We start from the raw sequence: 20284 nt of genomic DNA, 5'->3' as shown, positions 1-20284 counted from the left end.
CTCTCTGGCCCCTGGAATCCCTGCTCTTTCTTGGGCATCCTACTGTTTATTCTCCCTTCTCTGGGGTTTTGCATGCAGCCTTCACTCTCCCAGCAATACTCTTCCCCATGAAACCAGGGCTAGCTTGCTCATCATCTTTAAATCTTTCCCTAAAGGTCACCATGTAGGGAGGCTTTCCCTGACCACCCCATTTAAAACTGCAGCCACCACTCCTCTCCCCAGTACACTATACTACACACACACACACACACACACACACGCCTTCCTGGCACTGCTTATCCCCTTTCCTGTCTTAGTTTTCTCCATAGTACAAATCACCTTCTAACACACTCAATAATGTATTTCATTTGTCTAACTCCCCAAGTAGAATGTTTGCTCCAAAAAAGTAAGGATTTTTATTTATTTCATTCATTGCAGTGTCCCCAGAGCCTAGAACATGCCTGGTACCTACAGATATTTGATAAACATTTGTTGAATAAACATGATTGATAAAGAGGAAAATTCCACAGTATTGGTGGTTGTCTAGGGAAATATACTTTCAGATGTGGCCAGAGTGTGAATTGGAATTACCTCTTTAGAGGGCAGTTTGGCAAGATCCAGGCTTCCCTGGTGGCTCAGATGGTAAAGCGTCGGTCTGCAATGCAGGAGACCCGGATTTGATCCCTGGGGTGGGAAGGTGCCTTGGAAAAGGAAATGGCAGCCCACTCCAGTACTCTTGCCTAGAAAATCCCATGGACAGAGGAGCCTAGTAGGCTACAGTCCATGGGATTGCAAAGAGTCAGACATGACTGAGGGACTTCACTTCACTTTTTGGCAAGATCCATGAAAAATTAAAAAGGCATCTTACCTGTGACCTAGAAATTCAACTGCCAAATATTTATTCAAGAGATATACATGTCCAAACACATAGTTCAAGGATATTTACTGCAGCATTATTTTAATAACAAAAGGCTGTAATGAACTTGCTATTCATCCATTGGCATCTGGTTAAAAAAACATAAGGGCATCAACTACATAAATGCAACTGTTAAAGATCATAGAGAAGAAGTTCTTCATGTGCTTGGTGGGACAGTCTCCATTGTAAACTGAGTGAAAAAAGCCAGGGACAGAAATGTGTGGAGTATGGCACTGGGTATAAAGGGAAAAGGCTATGGGTGCCTATACTTACACGTTTGCATAAGCATTAAGTGTATGTGTGTGTGTGTGTGTTTAAAATCTGGAAAATAGTAAAAAATTCAGTCGCAGCCGACTCTTTGGGACCCCATGGACTGTAGCCCCCCAGGCCCCTCTGTCCATGGGATTTCCCTGCAAGAATCCTGGATAGGTTGCCATTTCTTCCTCCAGGGGATCTTCCTGACTCAGGAATCCAACCTGCCTCTCCAGCCTCTCCTGCACTGGCAGGCGGATTCTTTACCACTGAGCCACTGGGGAAGCCAAAAAGCTAATGACAGAGGTTGGCTTTTTTGAGAAAATTATTCAAGGGCTGGGAGACTTGAAAACAGTTTTTTAAAATTCGTTGTGAACGTAGTACTTAAAAAGCTCACTTCTATAATGCATTAATCCATTTTTGCTAACTTTTACCCTGTGTGACGCTGACACGCTAAAAATATGCCCTAATCTCTGCTTTGAAGGCAAGGGGTGGGGGTGGGAAGGAGGACCTTTTATTTCCTCGGGGAGTGAAGCCAATAAAACGTATGAATAGATCCAGCCCAACCTCGTGCTCTGTGTCTCGGGGGCGGGCTCCTCCTTCCCCCAGCCCCATCCCCAGCTGCGCCCTCGGGTTCTGCCATCTGGCGGCTGGAGTCCCGGCTTCCTCCTTAGAGGGCAGTAGCGGAGCGTCTCGGGGACGCATGCGCCCCAATTTGCGCCCGGGGAATTAAAGAGCGAGAAGAAAAGCCCCACCGAAACCCGCGCCCCAAACAAAACCCAAGTGGAAGAAAGCGCGCGGCTCCGCAGCTCCGGGGCAGTGCAGGCGCCTCCCGCCTCGCCCGCGTCGCCGGCCGCGGCGGGATGCGCACGGACCGGCCCGCGACGCCCCGGCCGCCACTGTCCCCGCACCTGGACGCCGGTCGGGTGGCCGCGCCCCAGCCGCGCTCGCTCGCCGCCGCGGCTCCCCCCGAGTCGCCCGGCGCCGGCGGGGCACCTCGCTCTCCATGGGGCTGAGAGACTGGCTGAGGACCGCGTGCTGCTGCTGCCCCTGCAAGTGCCTGGAGGAGCCCGCCGTGCCGGAGAAGGAGCCTCTGGTCAGGTGGGTGCGCGCGCCCCGGCCGTAATCTGGGGCTCCCTGGCTGCCGCCGGGCACCACGGACTCGGGGTACCCGTGTGCTCCTCTGAGCTGGGGAAGTGCGCTTGTTTTAAGCTCACACGGAGGCACAGACTAAGCCCCTTGGTTCCTTGAAGAAGATCCTGCTCCTTGGGGGTTGTTCCTTGGGTAAAGTTTTTGCCAGAATGCACAAATCCTTGGAGGCGCCTGAGACCCAAGAAGATGCGTGTGGGAACCAGCAAGAGCTCGGGTGCAGTTTCCCGGGCAGAGAACTACCGGAGAGAAGTTTGCACAGGGGTCCTATTAAATACAACTGTGATTGTCTGTTTCATAGGCATATTTCAGTGAAATGGGCGACTGTGAATTTCTTTCACCCAGGAAAAAAGTTGGATACCTTATCATTCAATTTTATTAGGAAGAGAAGACATTTACAGTGACGGAGAGCAAGGAAATGTTTTTCACATTTAAAAAAGTACATATTTTTCTCAAGGGACAGTGGAACGTTGATTCATGACAGCTTAAGCTATTAAGTGTGAGGAAATTAATGCACGTTAGCAATGTGCTAAGTGCCTTTGTGAAGGAACCATACAACACGGCTTTGTTCAGGGCTGTGATTGTAAGCAATTATTTTATATCTTGACTGCTGAAATCAAGGTTTCATTTCGGCATGACTTGGGGGTAGGTAGGGTAGAAACAAAAGATTTAAAATGAAATTAGGAAATAGTAGATGAGGCAAAATTCTAGGGTATTCTAGGCAAAAACATGGAAGCTAGTGTTTCTTACGAAATATGCAACTAATATGGTAAAGCTTTCACAACTTTTTAAAAACACGATTTACCTTTTCTTACTCTATCAAGTCCAAACACTCCCCTTGACTTTTGAGATCTTACATAACCCCTTCCCTCCTGTCTGTCCACTCCTGTTTTCCGGTATATTACACACTGTGCACTCTTTGATTTAATCAGACAGGCATCCTTACTGCTCTACGAACAATCTAAGCTTCTTATTCCCTCCAAGCTTGTTTCAAGTGGTGACCTTTATTCTTCCTGCCCCTTCTTAAATGCTTGTTTTCAAGTCTCCCTCAAACAGTCAGTCTTCTTTGATTTTTTCGTTCTTATTTATCTTTCTCTCCTTGCCAGGGTTTAGAACTTGCAATCTGCTCCTCATGGTTTAGTGAGCACGTATATATGTAAACATGTATGTCCTGTTTGTTTTCTGTGTATAATATACACACCATACACAATGTTTTTGTTTGCTCCTGCAATGGTGTTCCCACTTCGATTATTAGATTGTTATGGGCAGGGAGAAACCCAGTAATCTACCCCTAGTCTTCAAATAGTGGATAGCAATCTGGAATTTCAGGCTTGGATTATACCCTGAATTTGTCAATATTCATAGTAACATGAAATAACAGCCTTCAGCTTGGTCTCATTCTCAGAGCCTTGGGTCTTTCCAATATTCTGTTGGGAACTGCTATTTAAGATAATAGTTTCGGTTGTTTTGAAAAATCTCAACCTTATCCTGCCTTGGTTTACATTGTAAGTCAGCGAGATTTGCAAGTAATTTTAAGACTTTAGAGTCAGTTGGGGCAGAATAGCATAGTGCTAGTGAGCCAGATTGCCTGGGGTTAAATTCCAGCCTGGGTGACCTGGCACAAGTTATGAAACTTTTTGTGCTTTAATTTCCTCATCTGTAAAATGGGAATCATAATAGTATGTACCTCAGAGGGATGCAGTGTATAGATACCTGCATGTTCTTTCCTGCCCAAATCATTAGAAGGTCTAGATTGAAATCTTTTTTAAATGTGAAATTCAGTGCTTTTTAATACATTCACAGAGCTGTGCAGTCATCAATACTCTTACCTCCAGACATTTTTCATCACTCCAAAAAGAAGCACTATACTCATTGGCAGTCACTTGCTGCCTTCCCTGCCCTGCCCACTCCCTGCCATCCCCCAGGCCCACAGTCAACCACTAATCTACTTTTTGTCTTTAGATGTTTACTTCTTCTGGACATTTTGTATAAACGGAATCCTTCAATATGTGGCCTTTTGCATCTGACTTTCACTTAGCATAATGTTCTCAAGTTTCATCTATGTTGTAGGTTTATCAGCACTTAACTCTTTTTTTCTTTGAATAATATTCCAGTGTATAGATGTTTTACATTTTATTTATCAATTGATAGATATTTGGGTGATTTCCACTTTTTGGCTTTTAAAATAATGATTCTGTGACCATTAGTGTACAAATTTCTGCGTGGATATATGTTTTTGATTCTCTTGGGTATATACCTAGAAGTGGAATTGCTAGGTCACATAGCAAATTGTACATTTTAACTTTCTGAGTTGCTGCCAGGCTGTTTTCCAAAGTGATTGGTTTGAAATCTTGACGTGGTGAAGTCATATGGCCAGATGGTCTTAATTTTTATTTTATTAAGAACTTCATTCTTCATGTCATTTTTCTTCATTTATAAAAAAAGATTTTATACAGACATTGTCTGCCCTCAACTGAATCCTTTATTCCATCATAAAACAGTGGTTAACAAGTAACAAGAACAAGTGAAGTCACTCAGTCGTGTCCAACTCTTTGCGACCCTGTGGACTGTAGCCCACCAGGCTCCTCTGTCCATGGGATTCTCCAGGCAAGAATACTGGAGTGGGTTGCCATTTCCTTCTCCAGGGGATCTTCCCGACCCAGGGATCAAACCCAGGTCTCCTGCATTGCAGGCAGACGCTTTAACCTCTGAGCCACCAGGGAAGCCCAGAACAGTGGTTATCAAGCTTTATTTCATCCCCCAAGGCAATAGTGCTGGAAGAGATATGGTCGAAAGGAAGACGTTTGTCATTTGTATGCGTGGTCATCTGCAGTCCTTTTCCAAAACAGACCAGGGAACCTCATTAGTTCAGCAAAACTAGTTTTTAATATCAGCTCCTATGCCAACCTGACGTTGCCACTTGGGGTTTTTAGGAAATATTTATTGATTTATTTGGCTGTGTTGGGTCTTAGTTGTGGCACACAGACTTGGGAACTGTGGCAGTGCATGGGTTTTGCTGCCCCGCAGCATGTGGGATTCCAGTTCCCTGACCAGGAACCCAACTGGTGTCTCCCACATTACAAGGCAAATTTTTAACCACTGGACCATCAGGAAAGTCCCTGTGTTTTTGATCTTGCCTTGTTTGCTTTTTCTGGAATTTTGTACCTAAAGGGAATGGCTGTCAGTTGTCTGGCTTGCATGTATATTTTCCCATGAGTTCTTTCTTTGCCCTTTCTCTCGAAGTATGCTGGGGCCTCCCCTGACAATAAATTCATCCCCATATTGCTGTTTTCTTTAGCTGGCATCTTCTGCTTTCCCTTGTGTCGCACAGATGTCTTTAAAGTGCAGTCAATTGTACCCCCACCTCCTCCTTCGCCTCCCACTCATCATGAGATCTGGTTCCTTCCCCTGCATGATTACAAGAAAACTCTTCTGTTGAAAGTTACAAGAGAAAGAAAGCTGCTGTTCTTTGCTTGGTGTACACCGAGTGCCCCTGTGCTGACCATCTGGGCCTGATTTCCCATTTCCTCATTCTCTGGCCTCTGATTTCTCATTCTCTTGTCTCTGTGCCTGTGATCCATCTAATCCTGCTGGTTTCCCTTGTGGTGTTGCTGTCAATGGCATAATTGTTAGCTAGACATCTTTTTGTTGGCTCTACTGCAGAAGATGAGATGGTTAGATAGTATCACTGACTCAGTGGACATTAATTTGAGCAAACTCCAGTTTTTTCCAGTAATCATCTGTGGATGTGAGAGTTGGACCACAAAGAAGGCTGAACACTGAAGAACTGATGCTTTTGAACTATGGTGCTGGAGAAGACTCTTGAGAGTCCCTTGAACAGCAAAGGAGATCAAACCAGTCAATCCTAAAGATTGAAATCAACCCTGAATATTCATTGGAAGTCCTGATGTTGAAGCGGAAGCTCCAATACTTTGGCCACCTGATGTGGAGAGCTGACTCATTGGAAAAGACCTTGATGCTGGGAAAGATTGAGGGCAGGAGGAGAAGGGGACGACAGAGGGTGGGATGGTTGGAAGGCATCATCTGCAACGGACATGAGTTTGAGCAACCTCTGGGAGATGGTGGAAAGGGAAGCCTGGCGTGCTGCAGTTAATTAGTTAATGAGGTCCCAAAGAATCAGACACGACAGCCGCTGAACAGCAATAGTGACCAGATAAAATAGGTGTTATTTATTCCCCATTTTATAGGTGAGGAACTCAGGGCTTAGAGTGTTTAAATAATTAGTTCACAGTCACAACTGGTAAGTTGGAGAGTCAGAATTTGAATCCATGTCTGTTTGACTTCAGAGTTTATTCCTTGCATTGCAGAAAATTCAGAAAGCTACCAAACAGTTTCCAAGTTTAACTGATAGTGTTTATATCCTAGACGCTGGTAGATGTCACTAGCTTTAGCTCCTGCCCATTGTGACTCTTTTCTCCTTTTTGCCTTTCTTCCATGTCCTTCCTTAGTTTAATTCTTCTACCTGGATGCAGGGGCAGCCTGACCTTGAGAGCCAAGCCCAGGAGGAGTTAAGAAACCTGAGTCCTTTTCCTAACTACTAATTGTCTGTGGGACTTTGGGGAAGTCTTGTAACTTCCTTGAACCTTAGTTTCTTCTTCTGTCCAGGGAAGGCATCTGACTTCAAGGTGCAGCCTTGAAGAGCTGTTCCAGGCATGATGCAGACTGTCTTCTTTCTGTGGCCTTATGTCAGCTGAAATTCTGTTTGACATGGAATACAGGGGCAGCAAGGTTGTGTGTGGTCCTGGGAAGGAGCCTGAAGGCCTATGATGTGTGAAGTGAAGTGAAGTCGCTCAGTTGTGCCCGACTCTGCGACCCCATGGACAGTAGCCTGCACCAAGCTCCTCTGTCCATGGAATTTTTCAGGCAAGAGTACTGGAGTGGGTTGCCATTTCCTTCCCCAGGGAATCTTCCTGACCCAGGGATCAAACCCAGGTCTCCCGCGTTGTACACAGATGCTTTACCATCAGAGCTACCATGATGTGTGAGTCATGACTGATCCAGCTGCCAAGGTCGGCTTCACCAGCAAATATGTGAGTAGGCATTTCTAACAGCAGGAAGCTTAGAACAAGTCTAGGCTTGGAGAAATGATCCATGGCCTGATGTGGGCTTGACACCAGGCCTCTGTGATAAAAAAAGCCAAAGGTTTCATTCAGTTTCACCATTTCCTCACCTTCATCCCAGGTTTAGGAATGAATCATGTAATGTCCATCTTGTCCATCATCTATGTAAAGTTTGAAGTTCTGAAAGTCATTCTTCTCCGCACTGTTTTTCTCAAGGAGGGTAAGTAATGATCACAATGACAACAAAATATCCATAGGTGCTGAGAACAGGACGATGATGCAAATGCATCGTTTTGGAATGGCTGGATCGTTGTTTATTTGTCTGTAAAACAGCGAATGACGTTTTGACCCAAGATTTCGTGTTGCTAATTAAAAGAAACAGTGGGTTTCCTGTTATTAGGTTCCAGGACTGCTGCGACAAGTTGCCACAAACTTGATAGCTGTATATTAAGGCATATATGTAGAATCTAGAAAAATGGAACAGATGAATCTGTTTGCAGAGTAGGAATAGAGACGTAGACATATAAGGAGATGTGTGGACACAGTGGGAGAAGGGGAGCGTGGCATCATTTGGGAGATTGGGGATGACATATATACACTACCATGTGTAAAGCAGACAGCTAGTGGGAACTGTTGTATAGCACACGGAGCTCAGCTTGTTGCTCTGTGATGACCTAGGGGGTGGGATGGGGAGAGCATGGGAGGGAGGTCCAAGAGGGAGGGGTTCTATGTGTGCTTATAGCTGATGGCAGATGGTGACTGCAGCCATGAAATTAAAAGACATTTGCTCCTTGGAAGCTATGACCAACCTAGACAGCATATTAAAAAGCAGAGACATTACTTTGCCGACAAAGATCTGTCTAGTCGAAGCTATGGTTTTTCCAGTAATGATGTATGGATGTGAGAGTTGGACTATAAAGAAAGCTGAGCACCGAAGAATCAATGCTTTTTAACTGTGGTGTTGGAGAAGACTCTTGAGAGTTCCTTGGACTGCAAGGAGATCAAACCAGTCAATCCTAAAGGAGATCAGTCCTGAATAGTCATTGGAAGGACTGACCCTAAAGCTGAAACTCCAATACTTTGGCCACCTGATGCGAAGAACTGACTCATTGGAAAAGACCTTCATGCTTGGAAAGATTGAAGGCAGGAGGAGAACGGGTTGACAGAGGATGAGATGGTTGGATGGCATCACTGACTGGATGGCCATAAGTTTGAGCAAGCTCTGGGAGATAGTGAAGGACAGAGAAGTCTGGCATGCTGCAGTCCGTGGGGTTGTGAAGAGTCGGACACAACTGAGCGACTGAACAACAGTATATATTTGTTTTGCAACCAATAACAGGCCCTGCACTCTGTTCTTTGGTGTCTTTTTTTTTTTTAGAAAATAATTTTGGTGAGGCTGTATGTATCTAAAGAACCCCTGTACTGCCTGGAAAGGAGTTAAGAGTTTGCTGTATTGCCTCTCATTATTTTTTTCTTAACTTTTAAAATCTTGTGTTTGTATATCAAAGTCTGAAAACATACAAGCACATATACAGTGTAAAACACTACAGGGACTTCCCTGGTGGTCCAGTGGTTAAGACTTTGCCTTCCATGGAGGGGGGTGTGCAGGTTGAATCCCTAGTTGGGGAGCTAAGATCCCACATGCCTGGTGGCCAAAAAACAAAAACATAAAAAAGAAGCAGTATTGAAACAAATTCAATAACGACTTTAAAAATGGTCCACATGAAAAAAAAAAAACTTAAAAAAAAAAAAAGAACAACTACAAGATGGATACTCCTATAATCACCGCCCAAGGCAAGAGATAGCTGTGGGCAACCCGCACCCCACCCCCACCCCCACCCCCGACCCCTGATTATATCTAGACTTTTGTGATAGTCATTTCCTTGCTTTTCTTGATAGCTTTTCCGCCTCTGTATGCACCTTAAAAATGGACTTTAGTTTTGCCTGCTTTTAAACTTCACATACGCAGGATCAAACTGTGTGTGTACTTGACTTTGTGAGCTCGGCCCAAGCTGGGGCATGCAGTTGGTGGTTCTCACTGCTTGATGGTGTATTCCCATTGATTCACCCGTTCTTCTGTGAGTGGATTTTATGGTGTATTCCCTTTGGTTCACCCATTCTTCTGTTGGTGGACTTTTGGGTGGTTTCGAGTTTGGGGCTATTACTCACGGTATAGATTTTAAAGTCAGCACAAAAGGGCAAATTGTTCATTCTTCAGCCACACGGGCCTCCTCCTGGGTCCTCAGATACACTGTTAGCGCCCTCCCTGCCTAGCATAGCCTTTCTTCACTTACCCGGGAAACTCCCTCCCTCGATTCAGGTCTCTACTTAAAGTTATTTTATCAGAAAGATCTTCCCTGACCACCCTCTTTCAAACAGTACTTTTCACCCTCACTCTGACCCTTATTCCTTCAGAGGCTGATCACCACTAGACATGAATATATATGCTTACTGTCTGCTTCCTCTGGAAGACTCTGAACCCCACCTTCATGAATTTAAACAGCTCAAAGATGTTCAGAGCTTGTCTGTGAGTCCAGAGAGTGGGATTCCAGCCTCATTTCTGCCATTCAGAGCCCTGTGACGTTGGGAAGTCACAATTCATTCATTCAACAAATTGAGCATCCATTAAGTGTCAGGTCCTGTTCTAAGCACTCCACATACATCATTGAGCAAAAGAGATACAGATCCTGTTCTCAGGGGCCTTTTATTATGGTTTTGGGGAAGCACAACAAACAGTAAACATAGTATTGACAAATAAATCAGAAGGTAAACAAATGCAGTCATTCCTAGGTATCTGCAGGGAGTTGATTCCAGAAAGCACCGTCTCCTCTGCACCTCCCCCAACCCAGGGCTGTAGACCCCATGAATATGGAGGTAGAGTCGGGGCAGAAGAGCATGCGTGCAATTTTAAATAGATTGGTCAGAGTAAGCCTCATTGAAGAGGGGATATTTAAACAGTGATATGACGGAGGGGAGGGAGCGAGGCATGTGGATACAGGGGTGGGGGTGGGGAGGGAGCACCATCATAGGAGAATCAGCCGGTGCAAGGGCCTGGAGGTGGCCGCGTGACTAGTGGGTTCAGGGAACAGCAAAGAGACCAGAGTGGCTGGCATGTCACGTGGGGATTATGGACCACGGAGTGACCTGGGCTTATATTCTGTGTCAGATGGGAGCCCCTGGAGGGTTGTGAGGGAGGGGTGACAGGAATTGATTGACATATTGAAAAGATCACTTTAATTGTGTTAAGAAGAACGTTGGTAGAGGTAGTGGTTGAAAAAGGTGAAAGTGAAAGAGAGCGTTAGTCGTTCACTCGTGTCCGACCGACTCTTTGCGAGCCCATGGACTATAGCCCTCCAGACTTCTCTTGTCCATGGGATTTCCCAGGCAAGAATACTGGAGTGGCTAGCCATTCCCTTCTCCATGGGATCTTCCAGACCTGGAAAAAGGTAGATCAGTGGGAAAAAAATTGCAGGGATTCTTTTGTAAGACAGAGGTTCTTTGACCTGGGGAGTGGTACTGGTAGAGATGGGCATTTGTTTAATGTGTGGTCAATAGGATTTTCTATTGGATTAGATGTTGGGGGTGAGAGAACCAAGGATGACTTGAAGGGTTTTGGCCTGAGGAAGGATAGGTTTCCATCTTCTAGGTGGGGAGACTGTGGGTGGGGAGCTTTGGAGGGAAGGTCAGGGGCTTGGTGCACCATGTTGAACTTGAGCTGTGGACCAGGCATCCTCATGGAGAAGGGAGGAAGGCAGGCCGTGCAGGAGTCTGGGACTTGAGAGCGTGTCTGAGCTGGGGATTCAGTTACAGGTTTGAGAATCTTCCTCAGGAAGATGGCATTTAAAGCCGTGAGACCAGGAGTTAGTGTAAACAAGGCAGAGACCAAGGGCTGAGTCTAATCTTCCCGCACCCCAGCGTTTCCTCATCTGGGAGACAGAAAAATCATGCCTCCCCTGCCTCCTTCACAGACTTCTTGTCAGAACCGTCTTCAGGCCTTTAAAGCATTTAAAGCAGTGAATGGAACCCATGATGATGTGAGACTGTTTCAGCCTTGGGATGGGAAGGCATGAAGGGTGAGAGCATGTCAGGGAGCAAGAGGGGCCCAGAAAAGCACCCGCAGTTTTCTTCGTACATATTGAGCTGGCAGATGCCTCTGCTGCTGAAGGATGTCACGAGACCAGGCGTTTAAACACTGAGAAAAGCGCCGGAAACCTTGGGATGATGTGTAGACTCGGGGTTCCGTCATGTTCAAACATTGGATTAATACTGATGTTTCTAAGCCTGGAGTCTCCCCTAGCCCTATTGATACTGGAAGAAAAGAATCCCGAGAGGTTTGGCCTCACACCCTAGGTGGGGCTGGGGATGGAAGCTGAAACTTTGCTCATCTTACCTTCTGGGAGAAAAGAGCAGCCTTTGCTTCGCTTCATGTGTAACTTCAGAGTCACCTCTCAGATGCCTGAAGTTCATAAAATATTTATCATCAGCAGATGGCGGCCAGGGGCGAAACGGCCCCTCTCACTTTCCTCAAACCTTTAGAGATCATTTCACAGGGGAGGGAGGGAGGGAGGGAGAGTGAAGCTCCGATTCAGTGCCCTCTTCTCCCTGCCGTCTGTCCTCCTGGGCTCTGTCCCAGACCCCAGGGCCTTTGCACGGAGTTCTCTTTACACAAAGGTCCCACAGTGCTTTACAGGCTTGAGTGCATAGAGGTTCCCAAGCTGCTGCTTTAGTTGTTTGCTTTAGGTTTTTCTTCGCTCTGGACTCTCCACCCTAAGGGTTCAAAGTTTTAAAACAAAGCAGATGCTGCCTTGCCTGGGTGATGGAGCAGGATGAAAGGAATGGGGAGCAGGGATCTTGGGAACCAGGCTGGTCTGACAGGTCCTTCTCTAATGAGTTCAAGCGCTCGTTCACTTTTACCTTGATTCGTGTTTTGGTGAAATTATTAACTTAGTGATTTATTTAGTGGTGTGCCCCACCTCTCCAGGTCTTCAAAGAAGCCAGGTTTGTAACTTAAATAGATAAGAAGAAGGTGGTGGGAGTGAGGTCCAGGTGAGGGAGGCAGCCAAGTGGAGTAGGGGGCTGCTCTGCAGAGGACAGCCACCCAGATCCCGAGCTTGAGAGCATCACTCGGATGAAAGTCATTGCTCACCCTGGGTTAGAAGCCCTTGGTTCTCTCCCCTGTTTTATATTGTCCCCTGGGGAGAGGATCAGTGACTAAGCAGGCAGAGTCTGAGACTCAGGAGTTGTCAGGGGAGCACTGCTCCTAATAAGGGGATGCTGGGGAGGCACTGCCTGTCTGGAGACATCCTAACAGGCCAGTGTTGACCTTCCTACAGAGCTGCCTTCAGGACTTTAGGTTAAGGATGGGTGGTACTCTTAGATGTTGGCTGGAGTCATATGTGTGTGTCTGTGTGTGTGTATGTGTGCGTGCTTGTGGGGTGGGGAGAAGAGAGAGAAGACAGAAATATTGATTAACTGATTGTGAGAGGGTAGGACTGACTGGCCATCCACCTGCCAGTACAGGAGATGGTGATTTGATCCCTGAGTTGGGAAGATTCCCTGGAGAGTAAAATGGCAGCCTGCTCCAGTATTCTTGTCTGGGAAATCCCATGGACAGAGGAGCCTGGCAGGCTACAGTCCATGGGGTTGCAAAGAGATGAACATCACTTAGCTACTAAACAACAATGAGCGACTGGCCAAGAGGGCACCTGTCATAATCTTCTCAAAACAAGCCAAGAAATTGTGGCTTATGAAGCCAAAAGTGGCTTACTCAAGGTCAGATGCTGTTTATCACCTTCCCAGGTGGCACAGTGGTAAAGAATCTGCCTGCCAGAGCAGACACGAGAGACTCAAGTTTGATCCCTGGATCAGGAAGATTCCTTGGAGAAGGAAATGGCAACCCACTCCAGTATTCTTGTCTGGAAAATTCCATTTGACAGAGGAGCCCTGTGGGCTAGAGTCCATGGAATCACAGAGAGTCGGATACAACTGAGCGATTGAGCACACACCCATTCAAGTGGATACTGGCTAATGTCTAAACCTCCTGCATTAGGGAACTTGTAATGAGTTATGTCTGGGATTTCCTTTAGTACTTTGGGGTCACAGCTCTGTAACTTTTAAAAGTACTTGTAAAGCAGCTTCTCTGTGCCCGCCCCCACCAGGTGATGTGAGTTGTGAAGAAATACTGAGTACATCCCAGTGACTCAGATGGTGAAGAATCTGCCTGCAATGAGGGAGACCCAGGTTTGGTTTCTGGGTCGGGAAGATCCCCTGGAGAAGGAAATGGCAACCTGTTCCAGTATTCTTGCCTGGGAAATCCCATGGACAGAGGAGCCTGGCGGGCTAAAGTCCATAGTTCACAGAAGAGTTGGACATGACCCAGCAACAAACACTTTCACTTTTCATCCCTACCTTAGAGCAGTGGAACCTATCTATCAACTTGAGACAAACAAATGAAAGATTTGGGCAAAAATGAAAGACTGAGTTTCTGGAACGTAACTCAGGTTTCAGGATCTGAGAGGGATGTGTACTGTCCTGGTGAAAACTGTGCCCCCGGGGTTTGGATGCCTTGAGGAGAAGTCCCAGGGGAGTTTGCTTCCCAGGGAAGTCGGGAACCACTTCACACCTGGAGTCAGTATCTGGGCCGCTATGTTTGAGGACCCATCCCATCACAGCCCTTGGACGTACTCTATGAACTCTGACTGTGGCTGCTTAGAGATGCCCCATCAGGGACCTTGTGCTGGAGGGTGGGGACCATCCTGTCCTGGGAGAAGTCAGACAACTGTGGAGTCTCGTCCCCATCTGCCAAGTGGGATAGCGTCACTGTCACCTGCCCCCCTGAGACCTCAGATGGTTGTACAGAGGGAGGGATAGAGTGTGGAGGGCCTGGGGTAAAGTGCTGTGTGGTTTTACTGGCCGCAAAATCGTTTAGGCATAAAGATGTTGGAGTTCATGCTCTTCACGCTCTGACGCTGTCCGGTGCCGCCTGCTCTGGAGAATTCCTCTTTGCCCAGCATTCTCGCTCCCTGGGCTCTCCTGCCCTCTGTAGCCTCCTTTTCCATTCCTCTGAGGCCCTTCTTCATTCCCTTGCTTTCCTTCCTCCTTGTTCCCAGATGCTTCCTCTGGTCCCCTGGCTTCTGCGGTGATGGAGATCCATGAGCGTTTCCCCCACATCTAGGTCTCCTGCCCGGTCCTTGGTCCTAAGCCCAGATCCTGAGTGCTCTCTGCGTGTCCTGCAGGTGTGCAGGTCAGCCGTGGCTCCTCCTGTCCTCCGTAAAGGCATCACCCTCACGCGGTCAGCACTGACTCCCCTCCTCCCACCTCCGTGTCACTCATCTGGGGTCAATAGGGCAGCCATGGCTGAGTCTCTGATGCTGCAGGAACCCACGCTTGCTGTTCCCACCTCTATTTCTCAAGCCCATGCCCTCCTTCACTCGTGCCCCAACCAGTATCTCAAAATGTTTTGAATTAAACGTGGACTTATTTAGCAATAGAGTACCACCTTTCCTATGCCCCAAAGGAATCTTCTCTGGAACTCTCACGAATTACAGGTTTGAACCAGCTGTTCTGGTTGTGGTTGGTTTGTGGCATCTTCCTCTCTCTGCCGAGCAGCCCTGCCCATCTCCTGGCCCACCGCTCTCCCACAGTGGCCCCGAGGCCCCCGACACTAGGAACTCAAAGACCGCGGCAGGAAAGCCACACCTACCCTCTTGTGACCGTTGATTGTGACAGCCTCCTAAGCCCTGTTCCTTCTTTATCGAGAGTTGTTGCTGTAAAACTCAGACCTGACAAGGCTGAAAATTGCTTCGATAACTTATCACCGTTCTCACAACCAAAGTTGAACTCCAGCAGACCCCCCATGTCCTTTTTTTCGTGTCTGTCCATTTCCCTCCTTGGGAGCCTGTGTGGTCAGCCCTGCGTGAACACTTGGGAGTTCCCCCACCCTGCGGACACTTCCAGTTTCCATACGCTGTAGGTGGTGTCCCTCTGTTAGGAACAACATTCCCTTTGCTTCTCTTCTCTGGAGAAAGGCTGTGTGCTCCTCAGGTCTGGGTTAGTATTTACTCCATGTAACCTTTCTTCAACTTCCTTCTCATCACACATAATGTGTGTCTCTCTGTCTGTTCCTACAACTTTCTGTTTGCACTTAAAAAGAAAATTCACTTGCCTCCTTGCGTTATAGTCACACCAGCAACAGGGGCAATGCCCTGTTTATTTGTGAGTTCCTAGAGCATCCAGCCCAGTAGCAGTACACAGTTGAATAAGTGAATGCGTGGATGAATGAATGAGATGGACATGCTTGGTAAAGCTCGTATGGGCACCAAGGCCTCCCTGGGCATCATTTGCCTCCCTGTTTGTTGGCTCATCATTCTTAAAAGGAGCGAGTGGTGGGTCTCTCTGTTCAGCTTTTGCAGTGTCAGAAGGGAAAACAGGGTGTTTCTGACAGTCCTGTGGCTGAGCTGTGTCTGACTCCCTGAAAGTCACTCCTTCTCCATAGTTCTGATCACTCTATCCAGTCTCACCCCTGCATTTCTGAACTGGAGAGACTTCAAGAGCACTTTTCAGCATCCATTCAGGTAGCTGGCCTCCTGTAGACCTTGGCTCCAAGCTCCCTTCCCCTCTGTGTCCCAGTTTTCATGAGCGGGCCGTGGTTGGCTCTCCCAAGCCTGACCCAGACCTCATCACTCGAGTGCTGGAGTCCATCCCTGGCTGGGAGGGTTCCTGTGCTGAACACCAGTTTGGAGACCCAAACTTTGCTTCCTGTTGCAACATCTCCTTAGTGCCAACTTCGGAATATTTCATGTTGTTTTAAAGCCTTAACGTTACCTTCAGCCCAGTTGTCCGTTTCTCTTATCCTTCCTTCCCAGATGCTGTCTGCTTATCAGGCACCCACTGTCTGTCCTCCTTTGCCATTCGCTGCTGTCACACCTGCAGACGTGCTGGCCACCCTGTGGCTGTGGGGCATTGTAGCTCTGCCTGAGACGAGGGCATCACTCGCTGTCCCGGTGGAAAGCCAGAGAGCTTCTACCCTCTCCTGCTCCTGGATTATGCAGGGTAATACCTATCCTGTCTCACCTGAGTTGCTTTAGTTCCATCTTAGTGAATCCCTCAGGTCCACTCTTCACCCCTCTGAAGCATTCTCCACACTGTAGCCAGGAAGATTTTTTCTTTTAATTGTGGTAAAAGTCACATAATATAAAGCATACTGTGTTAACCATGGTCTTCCCTGATAGCTCAGTTGAAGAATCCGCCTGCAGTGCAGGAGACCCTGGTTCGATTCCTGGGTCAGGAAGATCCACTGGAGAAGGGATAGGCTACCCACTCCAGTATTCTTGGGCTTCCCTCTTGGCTCAGCTGGTAAAGAATCTGCCTGCAATGCGGGAGACCTGGGTTTGATCCCTGGGTTGGAGAGATCCCCTGGAGAAGAGACAGGCTACCCACTCCAGTATTCTTGCCTGGAGAATTCCATGGGCTGTACAGTCCATGGGGCTGCAATGAGTTGGACACGACCAAGCGCCTTTCACTTTCATGTTAACTATATCTGACTGTACAGTTCAGGGGCTCTAAGTACATTCACATTGTTGTACAACTCTCACCATCATCCATCTCCCGGATTTTTCACCTTCCTAAACTGAAACTCTGTCCCTATTAAACACTAAGACCCCCTTCCCCTTCCCCACCTCCTCCCACTCCTGGCCCTTCTCATCTACCAATGACTTTCTTTTATTAAAAAAATATATATATATAATTTGGCTGGGCTGGGTCTAAGTTGCAGCATCTGAGATCTAGTTCCCTGACCAGGGATAGAACCTGGATCCCCTGAATTGAGAGCCGGGATTCTTAGCCAGTGAACCACCAGGAAAGTCCCCAGTGTACTTTCTGACTCTGTGAATTTGAGTATTCTTTGTTGTTGTCACTGTTCAGTCGCTGAGTTGTGTCCGACTCTCTTCAACCCCGTTGACTGCAGCATGCTAGGCTTCTCTGACCTCCACTGTCTCCCAGAGTTTGCTCATATTCATGTCCATTGAGTTGGTGATGCTATCTAACCATCTCGTCCTCTGCCACCCCCTTTTCCTTTTGCCTTTAGTCTTTCCCAGCATCCGGGTCTCTTCCAATGAGTCAGCTCTCCACATAAGGTGGTCAAAGTACTGGAGCTTCAGCTTCAGCATCAGTCCTTCCAATGAATATTCAGGATTGGTTTCCTTTAGGATTGACTGGTTTGATCTCCTTGCAGTCCAGGGGACTCTCAAGAGTCTTCTCCAACACCACAGTTCAAAAGCATCAATTCTTCAGTGCTCAGCATTTTTTATGGTCCAACTCTCACATCCATACGTGACTATTGGAAAGACCATAGCTTTAACTATACTGACCTTTGTTGGCAAAGTAATATCTCTGCTTTTTAATATATTGTCTAGGTTTGTCATAGCTTTTCTTCCAAGGAGCAAGTGTCTTAATTTCATGGCTGTAGTTACCATCTGCAGTGATTTTGGAGCCCAAGAAAAGAAAATCTGTCACTGTTTCCACTTTTTCCCTTGTATTTGCCATGGAGTGATGGTATGAGATGCCACGTTCTTTGTATAAGTTAGCCAGAAGAATCTTTAAAGGTGTAATATTGTTCATGTCACATTACAGTCCTGCTTGAAGCCCTCCTGCATCTTACCTAGCTCCTAGGAATAAAGACCACATTTCTAAAGAATGTTAGAAAACATGGCCTACAGAGCCAAGAGTATCTGGCCCCAGCTGTCTCCTCAGCTTCTCTTTCACTCGCGAGCCAACATCCCCCTTCTTTTCCTACCTTCACCCTGCTTCAGTCCACCCCAGGGCTTTTGAACATGCCATTTCCTTTTCTGGAACTCTGTTTCTTGTCTTTCAGCTTAAAACTCATTTAAATCCCTTTTCCACAACGCCTACCTAATGCCTACCCCTACTGCCTCTCACAGCAGCAGGGAAGCTGCTTCCCTGATTGCTCAGAGGTTAAAGCGTCTGCCTCTAATGCGGGAGACCTGGGTTCAGTCCCTGGGTCAGGAAGATCCCCTGGAGAAGGAAATGGCAGCCCACTCCAGTATTCTTGCCTGGAGAATCCCATGGACGGAGGAGCCTGGTGGGCTACAGTCCATGGGGTCGCAAAGATTCGGACACGACTGAGCGACTTAACTAACTCTAACTGCCTCTCACAGCTCTGTGAACTCCCCCTTTGTAGCACTTACACTGCTTTTCATTAGATTGTCACGTGATCATTCATTTCTCTCTGTCCCTCCCTAGACTCCAAGGTCCGAGGATAGGGACCATGTTTGTGTGGCTTACAATTTTATAAGCCCTGTGAGTAACGTGGAGTCAGGGACTTGTACATATTATTAACGTCAGATGAAGGGGATGACCCCAGCATGACCCGACCTGACCAGTCCCACGGAAGTTAACCAGGTCTTTGTATAAGCATGTCCTAGGTATGACACTCTGCCACTCAGCTCCTCGTAAACATAGATACTGCCTCATAAAGGGTAAATCATGACCCAGGTGTCAGCATGTGGCTCCTGAAATCCTTACTCAGCATCCAATACTGCTTATTGAAAGTATTCAGATGTGCATGTTTATTACTTAATTTTCTTATTGTAAAAAATTTGATAGATAATACATACCATTGTACTTTGAATTCACTCTTATTTCCTTGAATTCAGAACCGGTAAAAATTTCATCTCTTCATATTAATTGTTTGCTTCTTTTAATCACATGAGAATTACATTCCTCATTGGAATTCCTTTTTTTTTTTTTTTTTTTTGTCTTAGCTGTCAGGGTATTCATGATAATTTCATGTTTAACATGGTAAGGATGATAATTTCATGTTTAACATGGTAAGGATACTCTGCCAGGTATCCTATTTTAGCTGTCCTCTGTTGTTTTAAAAGTGATTTTTTAATTGTTCTGTTGTGTCATGCTTCATTATTAAAAACAGTGCAGATTCTTTTGCTTGGAATATATATTTATATGTTGTGTGTGCATGCTAAGTTGCTTTAGTCGTGTCTGACTCTTTGCGACCCTGTGGACTGCAGCCCACCAGGCTCCTCTGTCCATGGGATTTTCCAGGCAAGAATTCTGGAGTGGGTTGCCGTGCCCTCCTCCAGGGGATCTTCCTGATCCAGGTTCAAACCCCTATCTCTCAGTCTCCTGCACTGGCTGGCGAGTTCTTTACCACTAGCGCCACTGGGCTCTAGAGCCCGTGCTCCACAACAGGTGAACCCTCCCACCACAACTGTTACATGTTACTGAGAGAGTTAACTTCAGTTCAGTTCAGTTCAGTTCAGTTACTCAGTCGTGTCCAACTCTTTGCCATCCCATGGACTGCAGCACAGCAGGCTTCCCTGTCCATCACCAACTCCCGGAGCTTGCTCAAACTCATGTCCATCGAGTCGGTGATGCCATCCAACCACCTCATCCTCTCTTGTCCCCTTCTCCTCCTGCCTTCAGTTTTTCCCAGCATCAGGGTCCTTTCCAATGAGTCAGTTCTCCACATCAGGCGGCCAAAGTATTGGAGCTTGAGCTTCAGCATCAGTCCTTCCAGTGAATATTCAGGACTGATTTCCTTTAGGATTGACTGGTTTGATCTTGCAGTCCAAGGGACTCTCTCAAGAGTCTTCTCCAACACCACAGTTCAAAAGCATCAATTCTTTGGCACTCAGCTTTCTTTATGGTCCAACTCTCACATCCATACATGACCACTGGAAAAAACATAGCATTGATTAGACAGACCTTTGTTGGCAAAGTAGTGTCTCTGCTTTTTAGTGTGCCCTCTAGGTTGGTTATAGCTTTTCTTCCAAGGAGCGCTAAGCATTAAGGAGAGTTAACAGGCAGGTTGATAAGAAGTCCAAGCCTAAGGCCCCTTTAAGGAAGAGGTGAACATTCTTTCTTTTTCATA

The 20284-nt window shown here is 46.8% G+C and overlaps 1 protein-coding gene across 1 annotated transcript in view; it reads left to right on the top strand.

Annotated features, from left to right (window-relative positions):
* The first annotated feature begins 2153 nt into the window (after positions 1–2153).
* MREG (melanoregulin) overlaps positions 2154–20284 on the top strand; it is a 68029-nt gene continuing 49898 nt past the window's right edge. The window contains exon 1 of the mRNA XM_068969356.1: positions 2154–2248. Within this exon, the coding sequence (XP_068825457.1) occupies positions 2154–2248 (95 nt within the window). The remainder of the gene's footprint in view (positions 2249–20284) is intronic.

Source organism: Capricornis sumatraensis, chromosome 3 (assembly GCF_032405125.1).
Source record: "Capricornis sumatraensis isolate serow.1 chromosome 3, serow.2, whole genome shotgun sequence".
In the NCBI taxonomy this organism is placed as follows: Eukaryota; Metazoa; Chordata; class Mammalia; order Artiodactyla; family Bovidae; genus Capricornis; species Capricornis sumatraensis.
Note: the sequence above shows the minus strand (reverse complement) of the source record. Positions and strands in the feature narration are given on the sequence as shown.